General features: G+C 44.8%; 5 protein-coding genes across 10 annotated transcripts; 3 read left to right on the top strand and 2 right to left on the bottom strand.

Moving 5' to 3' along the window:
• Window positions 1-19: 19 nt before the first annotated feature.
• On the top strand, window positions 20-3,729 carry LOC110380399 (glucosamine-6-phosphate isomerase). Of its 3 annotated transcripts, none has more exons than XM_021340367.3 (4): window positions 20-182; window positions 1,701-1,944; window positions 2,134-2,675; window positions 3,349-3,729. In XM_021340367.3, exons 2-4 carry the CDS (start codon window positions 1,719-1,721, stop codon window positions 3,412-3,414), a joined length of 834 nt encoding a protein of 277 aa, XP_021196042.1. In that variant the 5' UTR covers window positions 20-182; window positions 1,701-1,718; the 3' UTR covers window positions 3,415-3,729. The 3 variants fall into 3 exon arrangements, with proteins under 3 accessions (XP_021196042.1, XP_021196043.1, XP_021196040.1); XM_021340368.3 differs by having other exon boundaries at window positions 22-182; window positions 1,706-1,944; window positions 3,580-3,729; XM_021340365.3 differs by having other exon boundaries at window positions 22-182; window positions 1,706-1,944.
• On the bottom strand, window positions 2,337-6,385 carry Rfc4 (Replication factor C subunit 4). Its single transcript, XM_021340363.3, has 4 exons — window positions 6,237-6,385; window positions 5,389-5,829; window positions 4,357-4,578; window positions 2,337-4,279 (listed from the first exon to the last, which is right to left on the bottom strand). The coding sequence occupies exons 2-4, from the start codon at window positions 5,761-5,763 to the stop codon at window positions 3,827-3,829; spliced, it is 1,050 nt and encodes a 349-aa protein (XP_021196038.2). The 5' UTR covers window positions 5,764-5,829; window positions 6,237-6,385; the 3' UTR covers window positions 2,337-3,826.
• Window positions 6,386-6,506: 121 nt separating this feature from the next.
• LOC110380400 (charged multivesicular body protein 2a) lies at window positions 6,507-9,391 on the top strand. Of its 2 annotated transcripts, none has more exons than XM_021340369.3 (6): window positions 6,507-6,810; window positions 7,387-7,570; window positions 7,913-8,125; window positions 8,190-8,287; window positions 8,502-8,599; window positions 9,163-9,391. In XM_021340369.3, the coding sequence occupies exons 2-6, from the start codon at window positions 7,403-7,405 to the stop codon at window positions 9,273-9,275; spliced, it is 690 nt and encodes a 229-aa protein (XP_021196044.1). In that variant the 5' UTR covers window positions 6,507-6,810; window positions 7,387-7,402; the 3' UTR covers window positions 9,276-9,391. The 2 variants fall into 2 exon arrangements, with proteins under 2 accessions (XP_021196044.1, XP_049697528.1); XM_049841571.1 differs by lacking the exon at window positions 9,163-9,391 and adding an exon at window positions 8,827-8,858 and having other exon boundaries at window positions 6,508-6,810.
• LOC110380384 (lysoplasmalogenase TMEM86B) lies at window positions 9,392-13,836 on the bottom strand. The gene is given in 5 exon segments (XM_049841572.2): window positions 9,392-10,120; window positions 10,122-10,341; window positions 10,343-10,561; window positions 11,477-11,658; window positions 13,702-13,836. Coding segments are annotated over 5 exon segments (681 nt in total). The 5' UTR covers window positions 13,723-13,836; the 3' UTR covers window positions 9,392-10,081.
• On the top strand, window positions 11,589-19,309 carry LOC110380398 (zinc finger protein 330 homolog). 3 transcript variants are annotated; one of them, XM_049841567.2, is made up of 7 exons: window positions 11,589-11,727; window positions 14,140-14,179; window positions 16,690-16,840; window positions 17,072-17,183; window positions 17,258-17,377; window positions 17,460-17,699; window positions 19,141-19,309. In XM_049841567.2, the coding sequence occupies exons 1-7, from the start codon at window positions 11,718-11,720 to the stop codon at window positions 19,266-19,268; spliced, it is 801 nt and encodes a 266-aa protein (XP_049697524.1). In that variant the 5' UTR covers window positions 11,589-11,717; the 3' UTR covers window positions 19,269-19,309. The 3 variants fall into 3 exon arrangements, with proteins under 3 accessions (XP_049697524.1, XP_049697523.1, XP_021196039.1); XM_049841566.2 differs by lacking the exon at window positions 11,589-11,727 and adding an exon at window positions 13,851-13,979; XM_021340364.3 differs by lacking the exons at window positions 11,589-11,727; window positions 14,140-14,179 and adding an exon at window positions 14,264-14,616.
• The last annotated feature ends 2,389 nt before the right edge of the window (window positions 19,310-21,698 follow it).

Genomic DNA, 21,698 nt, shown 5'->3' with positions numbered 1-21,698 from the left:
CAGTGTCGGCGCGCCCACCCGCCGGCGTCCGACAGCGCAGCACCGGCTCGCCGCACACGAGTACCGCACACAACAGCTGCAAGCGAGCCTGTTGTTATTGTTACAGCCACCAAACACATACTAGATCAATAACGTACATAGTCTGAGCGCCACGTAATTCGGCCCTGACCCTCAAGCCACAGGTAAGTGACCTCTACTAGGTTGTTCACACTTGTATTTCCAAAATATATTAACTTTCATCCAATTATTAACTGTACTTAAAAATTCAGTGGTTACACAAAGTATCATCTTCTAGTCTCATCTAGACTGTAAACATAATCGTAATTTAGCGTAGTGGCACTCCCGGGGCAAATAATAAAACAATTGAGTTAAACCCATGTGACGCAAAAAAAAAACCGGTCTCTAATAGCATTTTGTTTTGCTAAGAGGTCAGACAATGTCACATTTTCCTTAAGTTTTGTAATCATTGAATCAAAATAAATATACTTAGGACTACACACTACTTACATATAACTGTATTTATCTGGGTCAGTAACAAATTACATGCAAAGTATTGTTGTACTGGAAAACAATAAGAATTGCTGACCGCTACTTCTCTCAAACAAATAAGAAAGTGCCGCGAAGTCCCCAATGTCACAGCTATTTGCTTGAAACAAAAGTAAGAGATTCAGAAAGTTCGCCATCAATAAATAAAGTAATTGTGTAGTTGGCTATCTGAAAAGTTGTTTTGCAAACCACTTATCATCTAGCGTATTCTTGGTAAATAAGTTCAATAAACTGTATCGAGTCCCGCAGTCGGCGTAGATAAGGCGCGGTGGTTGTCCGCGCGGTCGGCGATATCGATTTTTGTTTTATTTGAACTAAACTAGTAACGGTAAAACTTACATCAAATACTCCAAATACAGAAATTAATTTTATTCGGTGCAAAAACTTTCTCAACTTATAGGTAGTTAAATAAGTTTTATAGATACTTACGTATATTTTTATTTTGTTGTGTTTAAGTACAAATGAATATGTAGTTATTGATAGCGAAAGATGTTTATTTTGTAATCGATTGTACGGTCACAGTCGTCATAGTAGGCACGGCGGCAACTTGAAACGGTTTATTGACGCGAGCCCTGGGGCCCGATTCTCCTAATTTTACTTAAGCGACATACGATTCACGTTCGACTGAGATTCCGCTATTTTTTGTTTGAATTAAACGTTTTTATCCTTTTCTGTCATTCAATTATGAATCATTTTGTTTGCAAATGATTTACGATTGCAATATGATTGTAGAGCAAACTACCGTATAGACCAAAATCACCAAAATAGCAGACCAATCGCAAACCAATCGTATTCCAACGACATTCGATTGGTTTGCGATTGCGCCCTGCGCCCCACCGAAATGCTGTACAAGTTTCAACCTTATTTCAACTAGCTAGCAATCATAATTCCTCGACCCCTAAGTGTCCCCTACGTCTCCAAGAGAGGATATAAAGGTACATAAGTTGTGTACATAAGGATTTAAATGAGGGAGTTGATAGGCATTGTACTTATATACCTACGTGAATATGCCCGCAATCAATTATGACTCAAGTAGTTGCGGAATGCCCCATATGCTTCAATCGTAGTTGAGTCGTGATTGAATCTCAGTTGGATATCAGTTGTATCTCTTAAGTAAAATGAAGAGAATTGAGTGTGTGATGAGCGTTGTGTGGTGCAGGCACGAGCGCAGCATGCGGCTGATCATCCTGGAGGACGCGGGCGTGGTGGCGGACTGGGCGGCGCGCTTCGTGCTGCAGCGCATCACGCAGTTCGCGCCCGGCCCCGGCCGCCACTTCGTGCTGGGGCTGCCCACGGGCGGCACGCCGCTCGGCATGTACCGCCGCCTCATCGACTTCTACAAAGAAGGCCGCCTCTCTTTCAAATACGTCACTACCTTCAATATGGACGAGTATGTCGGTACGTTAAAAAGTAGCCTATAGCCTTCCTCGATAAATGGGCTATCTAACACTCAAAGAAATTTTTAAATCGGACCAGTAGTTCCTGAGATTAGCGCGTTCAAACAAACTCTTCAGCTTTATAATATTAGTATGGATTAGTATAGATATACTAATGTTACTATATACTAAAATTACATGATTGTGGTAGGTCTGCCGCGCGACCACCCGGAGTCATACCACTACTACATGTGGAACGAGTTCTTCAAGCACGTGGACATCGAGCCGGGCAACGCGCACGTGCTGGACGGCAACGCGGCCGACCTGGTGGCCGAGTGCAAGCGCTTCGAGGAGCTGATCGCGGCCGCGGGCGGCGTGCACCTGTTCATCGGCGGCATCGGGCCGGACGGGCACATCGCCTTCAACGAGCCCGGCTCGTCGCTGGTCTCCCGCACGCGCGTCAAGACGCTCGCCTACGACACGCTGGAGGCCAACAAGCGCTTCTTCGGCAACGACATCAGCAAGGTGCCGCGCCAGGCGCTCACGGTGGGCGTGGGCACCGTCATGGACGCCAAGGAGGTGATGATCCTCATCACGGGCGCGCACAAGGCGCTGGCGCTGGCCAAGGCGGTGGAGGAGGGCGTCAACCACATGTGGACGGTGTCGGCCTTCCAGCAGCACGCGCAGGCGCTGTTCGTGTGCGACGAGGACGCCACGCTCGAGCTGCGCGTCAAGACCGTCAAGTACTTCAAGGTGCGTGCATTCCACTTACGCAATACGCTGACGCTTCTGTTGCTCGTATCATATAGCTCATCTATAAATAGTCTCTCTACAGGATACGATACAGGCCCCCTGAGGTATTATGTAGTACCCAATACTATTATATTCGACCAGGACTACATTATTATTGAATGTACTAATTACATCGATACCCTCAGGCCCTTTTCACACGCACTCAGTCGCGGCACAGCAGCTGTGCTGTGTAAAGTAGAAATGTTAGTGAAAATCACTGACACTATGTATATGTACCTAACAGCCGCACTAATCCATCAAACAGAGACTTAACATAGTTCAACGCGCTTGATCCTGGCGGGTCTATGTCATAGCGAGTTCGTGTGACCATCTTTGCTTATTTGTTTGCGACGTCCATGTTCCGCACGCGCGGGATCGTAGGGAGGCCGCAATCTCTGCGCCTGTCCGGTACGAGAGAGAACGTTGCACGGACAAGTGCCAACTTCTCCTGAATGCCGCGGCACCCTACGTCTCGAGTGTTCATGACAGTGTCACCAACTAAGCCAGAATAGGTTCCTCTGTGTAATGCCAAAACGGATGCGGTCTGCAGTGGACTGCATGACAATGATGTAGGTTGCATGGGTGGCGGGTGAGCGCGCGTGTGTGTGTTTGTGTAGCGTGTGCTGTTGTCCAGGCGCTGAGCGAGGAACATCAGCGGATGATCCAGCGCCGCGTCGAGGAGCAGCGCGTCATACACTGACCTCACTCGCATTCCGTTACACCGCCACCACCGGCTCAACTAACCTCTCGTCGAGTGACTGCCTTAGCAACGCACACTCATGGATACAGATGCTGCTCTGTAGAGCATCGCGTGTTCGTGAGCGTGTTGTTGTGAAACACGCGCCATGATGCGGTTATGTTGCAGAGCCTCATGACGGAGCACAACAAGCTGCTCGAGATCATCGCGCGGTGACTCCGGCGCCGCCCCGCTACCGACGCGCGCCTTACATATATACAATGTTATCAATTTTATATTATATCGATCTAATTAAAGAATACATTTTTATATTGTAAAGCCGGTTTTTTATTTCACTTTGTATAATACTTATTTCTAGATTGTACACTTAGAAATTAAAATGCAGTCTATGATCACAATAGCAAGCGCACAGGTACTAGGCGTCGGCGGCGGCGTGGCAGCAGCGCGCCAGCAGCCCCGCCAGCTGCAGCGGCGAGCCCAGCCCGTCCGCCACGCGCAGGTGCGTCAGCCCCACCTCGCGCACCAGCGCCAGCCGCGCGCCCTCGCCCGCCTCCAGCGTCTTGCACACGCGGAACATGTTGCTCACGATGTCCTCGGCCGCGTAGCCCAGCTTGCACAGCTTGGCCACCACCTTGTACGCCGCGTGGATGTCCTGGCGCAGGCACGCCTCCAGCATGCCGCGCACCAGCATGGGGTGCGGCTCGTCGCACACCTTGAACACGTGCTCGGCGCTCACGTGCGCGAAGCCCTGCGCCGTCGACTGCAGGTTGTTGAGCGCGGCGCGCAGGTCGCCCTGCGCCGTGTACACCACCGCGCTCACGCCCTCCTCCGTGTACGACAGCTGCTCCTTCTCGCACACCTCCAGCACCTGCGGGGCAGGGGGCGGGCGTCAGCGCGGGCGGGGCGAGTGGGGCGGGTGGGGCAGGCGGGGGCGGGGGCACGCACCTTGGCCAGGATCTGCGCGTCGGTGAGGCGCGAGTAGCGCAGCACGGCGCAGCGCGACTGGATGGGCTCGATGATCTTCTCGGAGTTGTTGGCGGCGAGCGCGAAGCGCGTGGTGTGCGAGTACAGCTCCATGGTGCGGCGCAGCGCCTGCTGCGCGCCCTCCGTCATGCTGTCCGCCTCGTCCAGGATCACCAGCTTGTGCCGCCCCGCCGGCAGCGTCACCTGCCGCGTACACACTCAATCATATAGTAATCAATCACATGGTTTCAACTACAATTATTCATATCAATGAATAACAATTGTAAGGGTCCATATCTAAAGGGTTAACAAAGAGCCTGATTACTAAACTATTATTAAACTTTACTGTCACCATGCTCTCTCATGAACCATAACAGTCAGAAATACTGAAAACTATTATTGATTAATTTCACAAAGTTACTTTGCCCTTACAGATTACTTCTAATTCAACATAGTACTTACAAATAGGTATGTTTCCTTACAAACTACACAGTAAGTGGCCCTTGTGAATGCGCTCAGTGTACACTGTACAGTTATAATTTTCCAGAATAAGCCTCTCTCTGCTGTCTGCCTGGAGATACTCCTTAAGTTCTCTGGTCAAACAGGAGTCGTCTGGATATGTATTATGCTGTTATCCCTCCTCAGGGACAAAGGGATTGCAGAAGTAGTCTTCGATTTTTACGAACATGGCTAATAGAAGAGAGCTTCTATTCCGTGGAGGACTTTATAAGAAAGATTTCATGCAAATAAATGAAATTATATTATCGCTTTTTATAAAAACTGTTAGGGCTCAGGGGAAAATGCCTACAGACAAGGTGACCCGATTTGCAAAGTGTAGGTCAGCCCTACAGACAGTCTGGCCTAGAGAACTTCACAACTCTCAGTCATGAGGAAACAACCACAAAAAATACATACTGATGGCTTCTAAACTTAGACCTAGGAACCACATGTGAACATTGCAGATCACTTTTCACATTATGGGTCTTCATAATCTGAAATGCATAGGATACAAACCTTTTGTTGTGCAAACATCTTGATCTTGTTGCGCACGACATCGATGCCGCGGTCGTTGGACGCGTTGAGCTCGAGCACGGCGTCGCGGAAGGCGGCCCCGAGCAGCGCGCGCGCCAGGCACAGGATGGTGGTGGTCTTGCCGACGCCCGGAGGACCCGCGATTATTATGTTAGGAGCGTTCCCGGTGCGCGCAAACACCGCCAGCCTAGAGACCGTGTCTTCGTTGCCCACGATGTCACTGAATACTATCGGCCGGTATTTTTCTATCCATGGTAAATGAGAAGATGGCTTGGAGCCGCTAGTGCCAGCTTTGGACGTTAACGGTTTTGGAGCAACCTCATCCACATCCATAATGGAAAGGTCGTTATCACTCATTTTAATATCAAGAGCAACAAATTTTAAAGTGTTTGACTCTGCATGCAGCAACAACAACTATATTATCTGAAAGATTTCTCAGTTTTATAATTTTTCCAACATGAAACTTTCGCTAATGTTGGATTAATTTCACAGGTTACACTAAAATTATTTTATTTGTATGAAACTATACAAACAAACAATAATTTATAAAGTCCTAGTCTAAAAAAATTTGAATGATCGTCTGGTCGTCTGACATGTCGTCTAAATTAGGCGTGTGTTCCGAAATGAAACTTGGAGCTGCCGTCGTCCGTCCGTGTGATGTCATGAATCGACGCCATAACGAGTATTAACGAGAATGAGAATCAAGTTGTTATTATTCATACTTCATACACATTATAACATCATTATACACGTGGTTATACTTGTCTCTCCAACAGAGTATAGTATAATAAATATGCCATCAAATTCATGATGACACGAGCATGAAATACCTCAAGTTAAGATTCCGAGTTATATTTCGGAACACACGCTGACTGGTGCACTGGTACACGAGTGAGATATTTTGTTTTCAAAAGCTCTCGTAACATTCGGATAATATTCTAAATGACTTATTTTTTCCCTTTTATTCCCTATCCGTAGTGTCCACCATGTGTATTCCAAAAGGTCCATAGTGTCAGGTTTCACCGGGTTTCTGGGTTTCACAAATAATAAATGTCACTTTCACACATGACTTTGACACTGAATTGTGATTGTGACACTGACATATTTGATTTGGTTGTGATCAGATTTCTCATTAGATTTCTGAACTGATCTATAAAGAGCTATTTAATCAAAAATATAAATGTATTGTATTTCTGAATATCTTTCATGTAAACAATATTTTGGAGCGTAGTTCCCGTGTAAATGCATTTACTAATTAAGTTAATATTTATGGTGCTTTAGTCAGTGATAAGTGACCAATTGATTTATGAAGAGTTTAGAATAAATCGGTGACCTCAACTTTTAACTAGGGGATGGTGAATCATCACTTCAAATATCTGGACGTTCTTGTATTTAAATAAAAAGGTATTGCTCCTATAATCATGTAACTGGTATCCATCGTGTAAAACAGTAGCACTTCATCCATTTAAATAAGCCCAAATTAATTAAATAATTGCAATGCTAAATTGTTTATGTACTAGCAGTTTATTATGTGATGAGTGCTGTAACCTTTATTAAACAAGAATTGTGGAGCTATTTACTTAATATCGGTTAATGTTTACCTCAGGGGCAGACCTTGTATTAAGAAATTGATGCTACAAGAATGAAGAATGGCACATGATACCAACAACAATAAAGTCGTGTTTATTAGTAATAGCTAGCATAGGAAAAAGTTAAACTTTGTCTAACTAGTAATTTATCATACCAACATATGTCATACTTAGGGCTGGGTACACATATCAACTTGGAAAGACATAGTAGTTTATATTCACTATCATTTGTATAGAACTGCATACAGCAATGCAAATTAATAGGCATTGTAAGGTAATGGCTTCATATCGGAGCAGTAGACAGGTGAAATCTGTTTGTGAGTTGACATGTGTTCTCTGTAAAAATGAAGCGTTTTGAAAGGATGTTGTACAAGTAATAATATTTGTGTAGCAAACACAGCACCACAATGGAGTGGTTGTTTGGTCACCGGATGACTCCGGAGGAGATGCTGCGCAAGAACCAGCGAGCACTCAACAAGGCCATGCGGGACCTGGACAGGGAGCGGATGAAGATGGAGCAGCAGGAGAAGAAAGTCATCAATGACATCAAAAAGCTGGCCAAAGAAGGACAGATGGTCCGTCCCAACTAATTAGTGAACACTTAACGTTATGTTTTATTGGATTCAAATTATCTTACTGAATCATCAGAATAACACTTGTTTATAAGCCCTCCTACTCGTGATGCAACTTACATCAATCCTAAGGCTACATGTAGTTACTTGAAAATCTTTCACCTAAATCACATGATAAACAGGCGCTTCACGCATTCGCGTCGAATGGTGTTGGGTCCTTTTTCTTATATCAGGATAAAAATTTTGTGTCCGACAACAACCATTGAAACATTCAAAATCACAAGCTTTCACATTGACAATAGTAGTAATTGCGCCTAGGAATGTAATTTGTGATTTTGTGCACAGGATGCTGTTAAAATAATGGCAAAGGATCTAGTGCGCACGCGGCGGTACGTGCGCAAGTTCATGCTGATGAAGGCGAACATCCAGGCCGTGTCGCTCAAGATCCAGACGCTCAAGTCGCAGAACACCATGGCGCAGGCCATGCGCGGCGTCACGCGCGCCATGGCCACCATGAACCGCCAGCTCAACATGCCGCAGATACAGAAGATCCTGCAGGTAGGCCCCTCGCCCCACCCCGCCCCACCCCGCCCCGCGCCGCTCACCGCCCGCTTGCTTGCAGGAGTTCGAGAAGCAGTCGGAAATAATGGACATGAAGGAGGAGATGATGAGCGACTCTATCGACGAGGCCATGGCGGCAGACGACGACGAGGAGGAGAGGTCAGTGTCCCGCCACTCATGCCCTCTCCTTTGTATGTTCTCTAATACCTTTTGTTCAAATACCTACTGGACACGGGTAAAATGTCAACGTTCAAAACATCGAAAATGTATAATATTTATAACAGATGTATAGGCACTATGTGCTAAGCTAAGGAACTGTCGTTCATAATTGTACCTATGGAGTGACGATTGACGTGAGCTTGTACTTGTGCAGCGACCAGGTGGTGTCGCAGATCCTGGACGAGCTGGGGCTGCAGCTCAACGACACGCTGTCGGGCCTGCCGCAGGCCACCGGCTCGCTCTCCGTCGCAGGTCAGTCAGCGCGAGGTACCACACTCTCCAGTATTTCTGCCTCACGGAATACGGGGATCACAGGTCTCGGCTCAAGCACCCATAGTACTCAAAGTATGACACTACTAACCTTGGCCTTTTTTCGCCAAAAATACAAGTATTTATATAAAACAGATTTGGGTAATATAGAAATTCGACCATTACCAATAGAGATCAATTATATCATTAGATGACTTATTCCACATTAGGCACCTGTGCAACCTGACGGATTCCACATGTGGCTGCCACGGATCAGTAGATACTAGTGCTGGGATGTTTTTTAGTCAGTTTAATAACACTAAAAATTTTACCATGCTTAGGTAAGTGGCGTGAAATGTTTGGAAAAATATGTACTTAGCGTGAATTCAGCGAGACAATTATTAATCGAGGTTTGGATGCAGGGTGTTGTATTATTTTGAAGCATATGCATCAAGGGTATCATGCATGGAGTAAAACAGATGGCAAGCAACATCTCGTGAAGGAAGATGCCTTGTGGAGGGGTTGCTTGAGTACGGTGTAGAGCTCGACGCTTGCGTGTGTTGCAGCGCGGACGCCGGGCGCGGCGGCGCCGGTGGCGGTGGCGGGCGGCTCCGGCCCCGCGCCGCCCGACGCCGACGCCGAGCTGCAGGCCCGCCTCGACAACCTGCGCCGCGAGTAGCCGCCCGCCGCCCGCCGCCCTCACAACACGCTTAGTTAAGTTTATCCACTATATTATAATATACATATTTTTGTAACATAAATAAAAGCTTGTTTTAAAACCACTGATAACACAAATTTCAGTTATTATTATTTATTTTTAAAGTCACTTCTCCGTGACCTGACACTTGTTATATCTATACAATAATAAAAATATAATAACTACCGGTCATAAATGTATAACATTTAATATAATATTACATAATTGATATTCATCGTGTTGATAGTCAATAAGTGTCAGCGTGGTGTGTCGCCACTAAATACACTATCTGTGTGACATTATCCGTGCAATGACGTGGCTCAGCGATACAATACTTGATGCTGGATCCGATTGTATGTAGATAGTACAAACGAACAACGTATTCTATTGGAATAGTTTAGAACACAGTTGAGGCGCGGTGGCTGACACACCGTCGTGTTAGTGACACGTGTGGCCTCTGCCTAACACTACCTGCAGGAATGTACAAGTATCAACACCCTGGAGCCGCTCCCGCGCCACCGGAGCGCCTCGGACTCAGTCTTGTTGTAGTCTACGTCCCGCCACTCACACACACTCTTCATATTTCACACAACACTTCTCTCGTAAAAGTACATTATATCACAGACTGACGGCACCCGACTCGTCAGATGCGCATGCGGGGGCCCACACGGCTCGACTCGTGTAAACGAACTACAAAATATATTACCACCATGAAGTACGCTAATAGGGTCACAAAATATCTAGGTTCTAAACATATACCTAACTAACTTATATGTAAGTATATACGCTTATGAGCTAAAGGAAGAGTGTACGGGCTCAGTGGGCGTCGTCGAGCGCGCTGAGCGCGATGCCCAGCTGCGCCAGGTAGTAGGTGGACATGACGAGCAGCTGCTGGCACGGCAGCGCGCCGCCCCACAGCCCGTAGCCCAGCAGCGCGTCCGACAGCGCGAACAGCAGCGCGCCCGCCCGCGCCGCGCCGCCCGCCGCCGCGCCGCGCCACGCCATGCCCGCCAGCAGCAGCGCGTAGCCCGCGGCCGGCGCGCGCAGCCGGCGGCGCCAGCAGCAGCGCGCTGGCCGCGGCCGCCGCCAGCAGCGCCGCGCCCGCGCCTCGCGACCCCGCCGGCGCGCGCGCGAAGGCGCACAGGTACGCCACGTGCGCCGCGCCGAACGCGCCCATGCCGCCCGCCAGCTGCGCCGGCCACACCAGCAGCGCGTCGCCCAGCGCCGACAGCGCCAGCCCCGCCGCCACGCGCCGCGCGTACCACCCCCTGCGATACCACACACTCCATCATCAATACTGATTCACTCACTTGTGTGTATTCATTTTAATCATTATAATAATAACTACTAGTCACCCGTGATTTCATCCGCGTCGCGTGAAAATACTTCCTATACAAACCATACGCATAAAACATAGCATTAACGCAAGTTAAGAAGTTATAAAAACCACTGCAATGTAAAGAGTAGTCGCGAGCGCGAATATTTGCGATTTTTTGAGGACTCCAAAAGTAAACTCTAACTAAATGAAGAAGAAGAAGAAACAAACTGTGAACTGAAAAAATAAACTGTGAACTTTATGCTGGGTTCAAAAGTGAAGTGAAATTAGCAAAAAAAGAATATAAAACGAAATAAAGTCTGCAAGCTGTGATTAATTTGAGTGTTGGGCCCAAAAGTGCCAAAACAAATACAAAAAAAAACACTGTGAAGTAACAAGTGCAGCGAGCGTGAACTTTTGTTAAATTGTTAGTTGGAGGACTCAAAACGGAAACGCAGAATAAATCTATACTAATCTTATATCTACTAATATTATAAAGAGCACCTTAAGGAAGCTACACGCAGTAACATGCGCTAAGTTTTATCCGGGTATGGGGAAAGTACGCGGGTGAAACCGCGTGGAACTGCCATTAAATCATGAGAATGTAGAAATCGATAGTGGCACGACTAGTTGTTTATATTAGCATGGTCCGTTTTATTTGCTCTCTAGCTTAGTTAAATATTCCTAGGTACGACTTGTAACGCTATGGCTAAAGAAATATAACATATAATGTAATCTTGTAGATATCGACCAGTATGAAATGAGCTCTGTTATGTTATCTACGGCAGGTATCGTGAAGGAAGTTTGCTTGTTGATATGATGGGTAATGTGCGATAGTGCACGTGTCGTGGGGTAGGTCAGGGCGTACTTGTGGCGCGGCAGCGCGGCCACGCGGCGCAGCACGCACAGCAGCAGGCACAGCACGGGCGCGCACTTGGCGGCCGCGGCCGCGGGGCCCGGCGCGCCGCCGCCCGCGCCCAGCGACACGAAGTACACGCACACGCACTTGAAGAACGGCACCAGCCGCCCGCCCGCGCTCACCCGCCGCGCCTGACAACACAATACCATCGTCACACACTGCCGCAGCTACTATACTCACCGCACTGCGCATGCGTGTTGGTAAGCGCACTCTACAATATTTTTATTGGTGTCCATATCAGAGCAAGCCTTTTAATATCCCCACTTGGTAGTGCGTGGTGGTCATACCGCCACCAGTCGACCATCAGAGCTTCATTCCTATTTCAGAAAGGTGCACTGCTCTACCTATTTGCTAGTAAACAAGTATTACGCAGGTACATAAGCTACTACTTTATAACAAACAGTAAGTGCGTAGTTTGGTCTTTGTCTTACCACTTAGGTGGTACCTACTTTGTCTTGACATTGAGTGAACTTGCGACTACACTACACTTGGCCGATAAATACTTTGCCAGGTGATAACGACTGCCTGCCGAATTGGACGGTAGCTAAACGGTACAAACAACGTGTTGTGATGGAGTAGTGTTTTATTGGCATCTCATTGGCGTAGTGCTGATGCATCGCATTACGAGTTTAGATTAGACAGACATACCTACGACGCTAATTATTTACTTTGAACTATCGATAACGACGATAATATTATTATTATAATTTATTTTTAACGATCCTGCGTACTCGATGCGTATTTTGCGCAGGTACCCATAATGTACCCTTCTTTAAGCTGTGCCCTATATGGTCCATATTGTCACTAATCTGTATGTACCACCTGGGGCCCGATTCTCCTAATTTTACTTAAGTGACCTTCGATTGACGTTCGACTCGATTCGACTGAGATCCAATCCCGACTCGATTACTATTGAAGCGTATGTGGCATTCCGCTATTTTTTCTTTGAAATAAACGTTTTTATCCTTTTCTGTCATTCAATAATGAATCATTTTGTCTGCAAATGATTTACGATTGCAAAATGATTGTACAGCAAACTACCGTATATACCAAAATCATCAAAATAGCAGACCAATCGCACACCAATCAAATGTCAATCGAATACGATTGGTCTTTTATTAGTAGCAGAATGCCCGATATGGTTAAAACTGCTATTACGATCATATTGCGATTCGATTTCAATTAGATTTTGACATTATTAACTTAGGAGAATCGGGGCCCTGTTATAACATATGGAATGCTAATAAAGAATTGAGTATTGAGTACCTATGTTATGATAAGCTATTATTCTTCTGGCATTATTTCTCTGCGGTACCCATGAAACCGCTGGAAACATGATTCTAACATGATTGCAATGGAGTTGCGACTACCTACTGCGAACAAGAGTAGGTTCGGACCGGGAAGATCCAACGCGATAACACCCGCCTCATCTCTTAGCGATTTTTGTGACACTTGCAAATCTATATGAGGACACCTAACGCAGCACTAAGGGTCATGTCACACCGGAATGGCAGCGACATCAAGACGTGCGAGTTGCGCGGCCACTCTCGTCACCGCGGGCGGCCGCGCGATCTTTTCAAGCTTTTTAAGCGATACTGGAATTTTAAGTAGGTATGTATTAAATATACATAAATTCAATATTATATTATGCCATTCCGGTGTGACTCGAGTGGTGACATCGAGTCGCAAGTGCCGAGTGCGCGCTACACCGACTGGCAATGTAGGTCGACTATGCAACCATACATAGGCTCTAGGTATAGGTACATATACTTGTACGAATGTACTTGAACACTTTGATGCACAATCGATATAGGTATCTAAGTACAGTACGGATGTTGAATAGAGATGTGGGAATCATTCACAAACTATCAATTAACTTAGATCAACAGTGTTTCATCGATCGTCCCGGGAGGGGAATTATATTGAAACTGCACTTAAGCCTTTTTAAATAGGTAAGTCTATTTACCTATGGTATGATAGCTTGCACGAAATCTGAGAAGATCCTTAAATTATTTACATGTCTAAAAATGCACAATCATCCTGTGTATTTTTTTACTAAGCCGGATTTATAAGCTGTTGCGTTAAATACACATTTGGATCAGACTTTACTTGCAACACGGAATTATTGATCTGTTCCTAACAGACTAATTTCTAACAAAGAACAAACAACATACCAGGTCGACTGGAGATATCATAGTAGCTGCGTAGTGTGCGACTTCCTTCTTAACTCTTGAACAAACTGCGCACCTCCGACAAGAGACATCAACTAACAACGGTACTATAACAAGCGACGAATGACTCCCCGCGAAGCGGCACGAGGGGATACGAGAATAATAATGTTTGTTTTGATTACTGTGTTCGGAGCTGAACAAGTACGCAACTGTTACATAGATAAATTAAAAATAAGGTTGTTCTTTCGTTTACTCGTGAAAACAGATGCGACTTCAATTTGGTAGGTTTATATAATTCGTTTTGAAACATTTGTAACCTACATTTACCGCAAGGGACAATTTTTAAATAAATACATACAAATTACTCAATACTTTATTGCATTCCTTAATGTAATGGAAGGTGCTAGATATAATAAAAATTGCGTGACTTATTCATTCTAGAAATTGGCCGCCGGGCTGTGCCGTCGGGTCAGCGGCTTTGGTACGTAGACCGCTTAAAGATTGAGCTTCACTACAGTCAAACAAGACTAGGTACTACGCCCTGTAAGTACGAGGAGTTAAATAAGTGATTTCGGACGGGACAAGTTGTTTTGAGAAAAACAAAAACTTTCGTTTTAGAACGTAATAGTGGTAGTTTGCAATGTCATCTGTCACCCACCGGGGATGTCAGCGTCACATTTTCTACAATCAAAGCAGCTGATGTCTTATAAAGTGAAATTAAACATTTCCACTTATCACAACATTTTGTTCATATTTAATACGTTGTTATACAATTAAAATGCCTAAAAAGAAGACTGGTCAGCGCAAGAAAGCGGAAAAACAGAAATTGCGCCAGAAGGAGATTCGCAATGCGCGAGAGAATGTGGACCTAGCGGCGCACCCGTGCAACGTTCCCATGGAGTGCGACAAGTGCCAGAAGTAACTCCTCTTTTGTGTTTGTAAATGTAACGCCACTGCGCTAACGTAGTACGCAGGTCGGCCAATGTGAACTGTGTACAGATACTATCTCGGTACAGAGCTGTCTCCTTGCCACGTTAATCTGTAACTTCTTAAGAGGCATCACGTGTCGCACGAGGAGCTCTCTACAACAACTAACAACAGTTAAACACCAACACAACACTTCACCCGTCCTTGCTGAGAGGTGGCACAATGGTGTCTTCACACTGGTTTTAGACTAGATCAATTATATACAGATAGGAACATGAAATAAACTGTTCATAATCAGCATTTGTAGTGTTCCTCTGCAGGGCCTTGGCCTAAGGGCAGCAAGGAATGGGCTTTATCTAATACAGTGCAGTCCAGACTAAATGTGTGCCTAAATGTTATTAGTGTGTTTTTATTGTATTGAACTCACATAGTCAAATTGTTCCTTTCTGGGCTCCAAAAAAGAAGAAGTTACAGGAGCAAGCTCTAATTTTGTCAGCAGTCATGTTAAGTACATGTTATGTTAAAAGTATCAAAAATATTATGTGAGCAATTCCATATTTTTATGTTGTGTTACTTGGCAGATTGTGACTAAAACTATATTAATAGAATTCTTTTTCAAAGTAAATTATCAGGTGCTTTAACTTTTAAGAACTTTTCAAAATTCAACTTAAAGGTATTAGAAATTAAAAGGGAACAAATATAATGACCACCATAAAATGCTTTGATACCCTAAGTTTTGCAACCAGAAATATCTACTGAACACCAGAAAAATAAAGTCTAAAAATGTAATAGTACCAGCTATTTTAGTCACGGCTTCGCTTTAAATTGTATTCGACCACCAAATTTAGTAAATGATCACCAACTCTTGACGACCAAATTAATGTATTCTTTTTGCCTAAATAAGTCACTGTGATTGCCATAAAATGTAGGCTTATTACCAAATAAAGTATTATGATGCCATATTAAGTTATGTGTCCGGCTTGCAATGCATGCGTGAGTGTCAGTATGACGAGTGACAGGGGAAAATGGAAGAAAATGACATATTGCGCCGATGCCAAGTAAAATTGGGAACAGGGCAGGAGAAAGAAGAAGAAGAATGTGTTTCTCAATACACTCCCTCGAAAACACACTCTCATCGCACTGTTTAGAGGCATGCAATAGACAATTTTCCACGCTAGTGCAGGAAAAGGGTCCCCATAATGTTATTGCATTTATTTTATCAGGCCGAACTTATTTTTTTGGAGTCAGTTTACTTAAACAGGATAGCAAGATGTAAAAACTTTTTTGATGATCATTTACTACTTTTGGTGATCATTTACTACTTTTGGGTTAACAATGATTTATTTGGACTCATTTTGCTTAAATAGGATAGCAGAATTTAAAAACTTTGGTTATAATCTTACTTTAAAATGGTGGTTTAATTTTGGTGATCATTTACTATTTTTGGCTTACGCATGATTTATTTTGGAGTAATTTCACTTTAATAGGATAGCAAAGTGTTAAAACTTTGGTGATAGTTTTACATTAAAATGCGAGTTTCATTTTGGTGATCATTTACTATTTTTGTCTGCTGTTTGTTACTATATCTGGTGATCAGTTACGGCCCTTTCACACGGCAGTCCAGTTTTTTGCAGGATACCGTTTTTTGCTGGATCCCGTTTGATCGCAAAAGATATTATATGCTAGTGTTCACACGAGCAAACCGCATGCAGGATCCTGCAAAATGCTGTTCCCGTCGATTTGTGCGATTCGGTTTTGTCACTTGATACTGGATCGTTCGTCCATTAAAAAGCAGGAATCCTGCAAAAACGGACGCTGTATTCACACGTAGTTCAGTTTTGCAGGATACAGTAAAATGCCGGTCCCGCAAAACTGGACTGCCGTGTGAAAGGGCTGTTAAACATAAGCCAAATTAAAATACTCTCAAATATTTATTTTGTTGCAAAAAAAACAGGAAAATCAAAAGGGCTTGGCGTGCCTCACAGAGGTTGTGAGGGCCATAGATTGTATGCGACTCTGATATAATATATGAACAATTGAACATAAAAATTTTACACTTAACAGGAAGCAGAAAAATCGTGCATTCTGCTACTTCTGCCAGGCTGTGCAGCGGCTGCCGACGTGTGCACATTGCGGCAAGGTGAAGTGCATGCTGAAGTCCGGAGACTGCGTGGTGCGCCACCCCGGCGTGTTCACCACCGGCCTGGCCATGGTGGTGAGTACTGACTGCCAACCAAGTGCGATAACTCTACAACTATGCTAAGTTAGAAGCTCTGAACAACAAATAGGCAACTACTTTTAGCTTTGATAATGTTGATGTGCAGAGCATTGAATCTGGTATGTCAAACTTGTGTTTACTTGATTTGTTGTAGTTATCACGTCACCTGTTTATGTTTAATAAGATTCGTGTAGGTATAGTTTTTGGAAGTAGTCAATTTGTGTGCAGGGCGCCATCTGTGACTTCTGCGAGGCGTGGGTGTGCCACGGACGCAAGTGCCTCACGTCGCACGCCTGCACGTGCCCGCTCATGGACGCCGTCTGCCTGGAGTGCGAGAGAGGTCTGTCATCCCATTGCACCAGTGCCGTCTACACACTTCAGATGATATTTACTGTATGTATTTGGAATGTTCAGGCGTATGGGAGCACGGCGGTCGCGTGTTCCGCTGCTGCTTCTGCCAGGGCTTCCTGTGCGAGGACGACCAGTTCGAGCACCAGGCCTCCTGCCAGGTGCTGGAGTCCGAGACATACAAGTGTGAGTATCGCGGGCCGAGCGGCCGACGTGCCCGCGGCGTGCGGAGTGGCGTGCGAGTGACCGCGGGGCTGGTGTGTCGCAGGTCAGTCGTGCAACCGGCTGGGGCAGTACTCGTGCCTGCGCTGCAAGACGTGCTTCTGCGAGGAGCACGTGCGGCGGCGCGGCGTGCGCACGGACCGGCGCGCGGCGCCGCCGTGTCCGCGCTGCGCCTACCCCACGCACGTCACGGCCGACCTCAGCATGTCCACGCGCTCGCACCGCTACGGCCGCCAGGGCGCCGCGCTGCCCGACGACGACGACGACGACCTGCCCAACGACGCAGGTACACACTACATTCATATACATCATAATAATACCTAAAAAAACTCAAAATTTCCAACTAATATTACATAGAATATATCACATGAAACACTTAATGCTCTTCCTCCTCTCTCATACAATTGTTATATGCGCGACAGGGTCCATAATTGTGACTAAATGATCTATATACCAACAACTTCTCTCATCATCATTAATTTGGTGTGTGTTGGACCATGAAAGAGAAAGGTGTGCCTGGGAAGTCTGTGGAGTTAGTTCGTGCGATGTACAGGCAGTCCCAGATTGGGGAGTTGGCAACAGAGACTGGAGAATGTTGGCTTGAAAATCAGCAGAACCAAGACCGAATACATGTTCTGCGATTTCGGCGGTCTCTCCAAACCTGAAGCCATAGCGCTGGATAACACACTTTTTCCTGTCTGCTCCGATTTCCGGTATCTCGGCTCGCTTATTCAGGGCGATGACGAAATAGATCGGACAGTTACGCACAGAATTAACGCAAGATGGATGAAATGACGGCAGGTAACGGGAACAACTTGTGACCCTCGTATTCCCCTTAAACTTAGGGTGAAAATTTACAAGAGTATGGTCAGACCTGCTGTCTTCTATGGATCAGAGTGCTGGCCCACAAAAGCGACGAATGAAAGACATGCGGCAGAGATGAGAATGTTAAGAGGTATGTGTGGAGTTACGCGAATGGATAGAGTGAGGAATGAGTATATTAGAGGAAGTTTGAAAGTAGCGCCGGTATCAGAAAAACTGCGTGGAAACCGGCTGTCATGGTATGGGCATGTGATGCGGAGGAATGGGAATCATGTTGTGAGGAAAATGATGAGTATGAATGTGGACGGATATAGTGGAAGAGGAAGACCAAAGAAACGATGAATGGATTGTGTGAAAGTAGATATGTTAAGAAAGAATGTTACTTGTGAGATGACGGAAGATAGAAGAGTATGGAAGGAGAAAACATGCTGCGCCGACCCCAAATAAAATTGGGATAAGGGATCCCAATCGGCGCAGCAGGAGGATGATGACATCATTAAGTTAAGAGCCCAGCTCTTGTCGGTGCAGCTCCTTCACTTTTACACCTATCTAGCGCCAACTCCTGAACTTCGTTATACGTCACAACCTTCACCTTTTCTTTAATTTGCTTGATGTAGCTATATCTTGGACGACCCCTTCCTCTCTTTCCTTCGACCTTCCCTTCCACGTTAACCTCTCTATAAGCAATAAATAATTGAGAATTGCTCATTCAGTTCCCGCATTGAACCGTTATAATAAAACAATTCTACGTGTCAAAAATGAAGACTAAATTAAATGTTACGTTTAATTGAATTAAGTAACAATTATTGAATTTGTTTTTTTTTATTTATGTTATAATTTAGAAAATCATTTATTATTTATTTAACCGTTGAAAGGTAACATCGAGTGTGTGTGCAACGTTGCAGGGTACGCGGGCGTGGAGGGCGGCGACTACTCGTCGTACTCCGAGTCGGAGGAGTCGGACGAGTCGGAGGAGTCGGAGTCGGAGGAGCAGTCCGAGGAGGAGGCAGCGCCCTCGCACAAGCAGACCTGACCTGCGCACCGAACTCACAATATACTCATGTTATTACACTAGACCAGTGTTTTTCTTAATTAGCAAAATTTAACCCAGGCGTCTTTGAGTAGTTCAGACATACATAAAAAAAGTTCCCCACCAATTGAGTCCCTCCTTTTTGGGAAATTGGTTGAAAAGTTTTCATCACAAATATTCTGCCATACGCAAAAGTATAAGTAAGTATTTTAAACAGCTCAGCAAATCCCAATCGGTAGTCATCAATCCAGAAATAAATATTTTCACTTTGAGGTAAAAGCGTAAATAAAGTGAAAAAAATACTTTATGTAATCCGATAAACTTTTTAGCGCGAAATAATGGTATAGCTGTTCCAAACGTTTTCACTCGCTTCCCGGAGAAACTTCTTCCCGTACCTGGATGAAATATATCCTATGCTCAGAGCAGATACTGTAGATTCCTAGCATTAAAACATTATACAAATCGGTTCAGGTTCGGTAGTTCTGGAGCCTATTCGGTTCAAACAAGCAAACCAACGAATCTTTTATCTTTGTATATAAGTAAAGTAAAGATATCGGGTTACATTTGAATGGGAGGTTTTCTTTTATAAATTACAAAAAAAAATAGTTTCTAAGAAAGTGACAGATGGCGTTGTACCTACCTACTACGTTAGTTTAGTGAGCGTTTGCCAAGTAAAAAAAAAACATTGCACCGAGCCAAGAAATTCAGATTTCAAAAACAATTGTTTTCAAAATCTCTCCGGACTCCCAATAATAATCTGACTGACTTCGTTTCTCCTATTTTTTTAATTGCCTTGGATGTAATAGGTTATTTTATTAATTGGGTTTTTACTTTAAAAACCACCCAGAAGAAGGACGGATTTCAGTTAAAGCAAAAGTCATTTAATTTTATAAAGTACCTACTGATTTCCTACTTTATGTTACCACCTCATTATTTATAGAATTGCTCAGAATAAGATTTCATACCGACAAATTCAGATTTATTACTGCACGCACGTAACTGCTCATTCAGTCAATTTCACCGCTCAATAATTTATTCACTAATCCAATTCATTCCTTTTTATTACTCATTTTTGTTTACTATAGTGCATAGTTTTAACAGCTGAAACTTTAGTTACTAACCATGCCATTTATAATTTTTAACTTACCAAAAATGTGTTTTTTATATTTGCTTCTTAAAATAAAATAAGTGCCTATGTATTATAACAGCAAAGATCACGTCTCATTTTAATCAAAATAATAAAAAAAAACATCAATAATCTATTTTATATTTGAATTTCTCGCCTCCAGTCGAAGCATTCGCCTTAATGCCACCATTGATGAATCTGCTGAGCCTTAATACACATTTTTTCAGGCATATGACAAAAGTGTTGCCATTATGTAGGTCTGAAAGTATAATATGTTTTCTTATTTTGAACTGAGAATGGACCATGAGATCATACTATTGAGTATTAATTTTAATTTTTGAGTACTGGATATACATCACAAAATAATAATAATATATAGTTTATATGCCCCGCAGGGCATCTGAGGCGGATGACGGGGAGTAGCGACCCCGCGGGGCTGTATATCCGAGTGCTCCAGGGAGAGTATACTGTCCCCCATCTCCGGCTTGCCGGAGTGAAGCATGACGGGGGATAGGTCTCCCGCCTCTTGGCTTGCCTTCATCGGCCGGTCAGAGTGGAGTCGCTAGAGCAAGGTTAGTCCTGCTCGGAGGGTAGGTGCCTCGTGGTAAGTGGCGAGTGGGCCGGTGATGCTGGACCCACAGGGAGCGCGTGATCTGCGTTTAAAGTCCGCCGAGGTATCCTCACCCTTCTCAGCCGCTCATGTCCCTGTTGCCCTCTTGTTGCTTTTCAGTGACTGATTCCCGGGGGCCCAGTAAGTGAGTTGGCGAGTCTCCACCTGCCATTTTAACATGTATTTAATACATTGTCATCGGCAGGTGCCATAGTTCCCGTAGTTTCCCCATTCCTAGTCCATTAGCATCCCATCACAATAGCCCAAGTAGTTTTCATCCATAGTTAGCAATAGTTTAGCACAGAACCGGGGATTGTCCTTGGGTACATTTCTATAGTGTATACAGGGATAATCGTCGGTTTTGTGTCACCATTTCATTAAAGTTGTCTCAAAAGGGCTTCAGCGTGTTGGCTTCGGCCACTTCGGCCCACGTTCGCCTCCCAAAAATCCGGGACTCTATAGTCCCGAGGTCTGGAAGAGACATACTTTATATCTCGACTTAGCGCACGAGGTTGTCGCCATGTGGAGTCTCGACGCGGCTGTTATTGTGCCGATTGTCGTTACGGCCAATGGTTTAATAGTCAAGAGCCTCGACCAACACCTCAGGAGGCTCTCGTTGGGCGGCTGGATCAAGGGACTGATTCAGAAGGCAGTACTCCTTGATACGGCACGTATTGTGACTAATTGTGAGGAGGTT

This window comes from Helicoverpa armigera, chromosome 19 (genome assembly GCF_030705265.1).
Source record: "Helicoverpa armigera isolate CAAS_96S chromosome 19, ASM3070526v1, whole genome shotgun sequence".
Lineage (NCBI taxonomy): Eukaryota > Metazoa > Arthropoda > Insecta > Lepidoptera > Noctuidae > Helicoverpa > Helicoverpa armigera.
The sequence above is the reverse complement of the archived record's forward strand: the minus strand, read 5'-3'. Positions and strand labels throughout refer to the sequence as shown.

Bases quoted from the DNA above. Each gene is read 5' to 3' on its own strand.
- LOC110380399 (XM_021340367.3), top strand. From the start codon at position 1,719: ATGCGGCTGATCATCCTGGAGGACGCGGGCGTGGTGGCGGACTGGGCG. The intron at 1,945-2,133 runs GTACGTTAAAAA...TGATTGTGGTAG, and splicing joins CAATATGGACGAGTATGTCG to GTCTGCCGCGCGACCACCCG. The intron at 2,676-3,348 runs GTGCGTGCATTC...GCTGTTGTCCAG, and splicing joins AGACCGTCAAGTACTTCAAG to GCGCTGAGCGAGGAACATCA.
- Rfc4 (XM_021340363.3), bottom strand. From the start codon at position 5,763: ATGAGTGATAACGACCTTTCCATTATGGATGTGGATGAGGTTGCTCCA. The intron at 4,579-5,388 runs GTTTGTATCCTA...TGTACGCGGCAG, and splicing joins AGATGTTTGCACAACAAAAG to GTGACGCTGCCGGCGGGGCG. The intron at 4,280-4,356 runs GTGCGTGCCCCC...CCTGCCCCGCAG, and splicing joins ACGCGCAGATCCTGGCCAAG to GTGCTGGAGGTGTGCGAGAA.
- LOC110380400 (XM_021340369.3), top strand. From the start codon at position 7,403: ATGGAGTGGTTGTTTGGTCACCGGATGACTCCGGAGGAGATGCTGCGC. The intron at 8,126-8,189 runs GTAGGCCCCTCG...GCTTGCTTGCAG, and splicing joins AGATACAGAAGATCCTGCAG to GAGTTCGAGAAGCAGTCGGA. The intron at 8,600-9,162 runs GTCAGTCAGCGC...CGTGTGTTGCAG, and splicing joins CGGCTCGCTCTCCGTCGCAG to CGCGGACGCCGGGCGCGGCG.
- LOC110380398 (XM_021340364.3), top strand. From the start codon at position 14,477: ATGCCTAAAAAGAAGACTGGTCAGCGCAAGAAAGCGGAAAAACAGAAA. The intron at 14,617-16,689 runs GTAACTCCTCTT...TACACTTAACAG, and splicing joins GAGTGCGACAAGTGCCAGAA to GAAGCAGAAAAATCGTGCAT. The intron at 17,700-19,140 runs GTACACACTACA...GCAACGTTGCAG, and splicing joins CGACCTGCCCAACGACGCAG to GGTACGCGGGCGTGGAGGGC.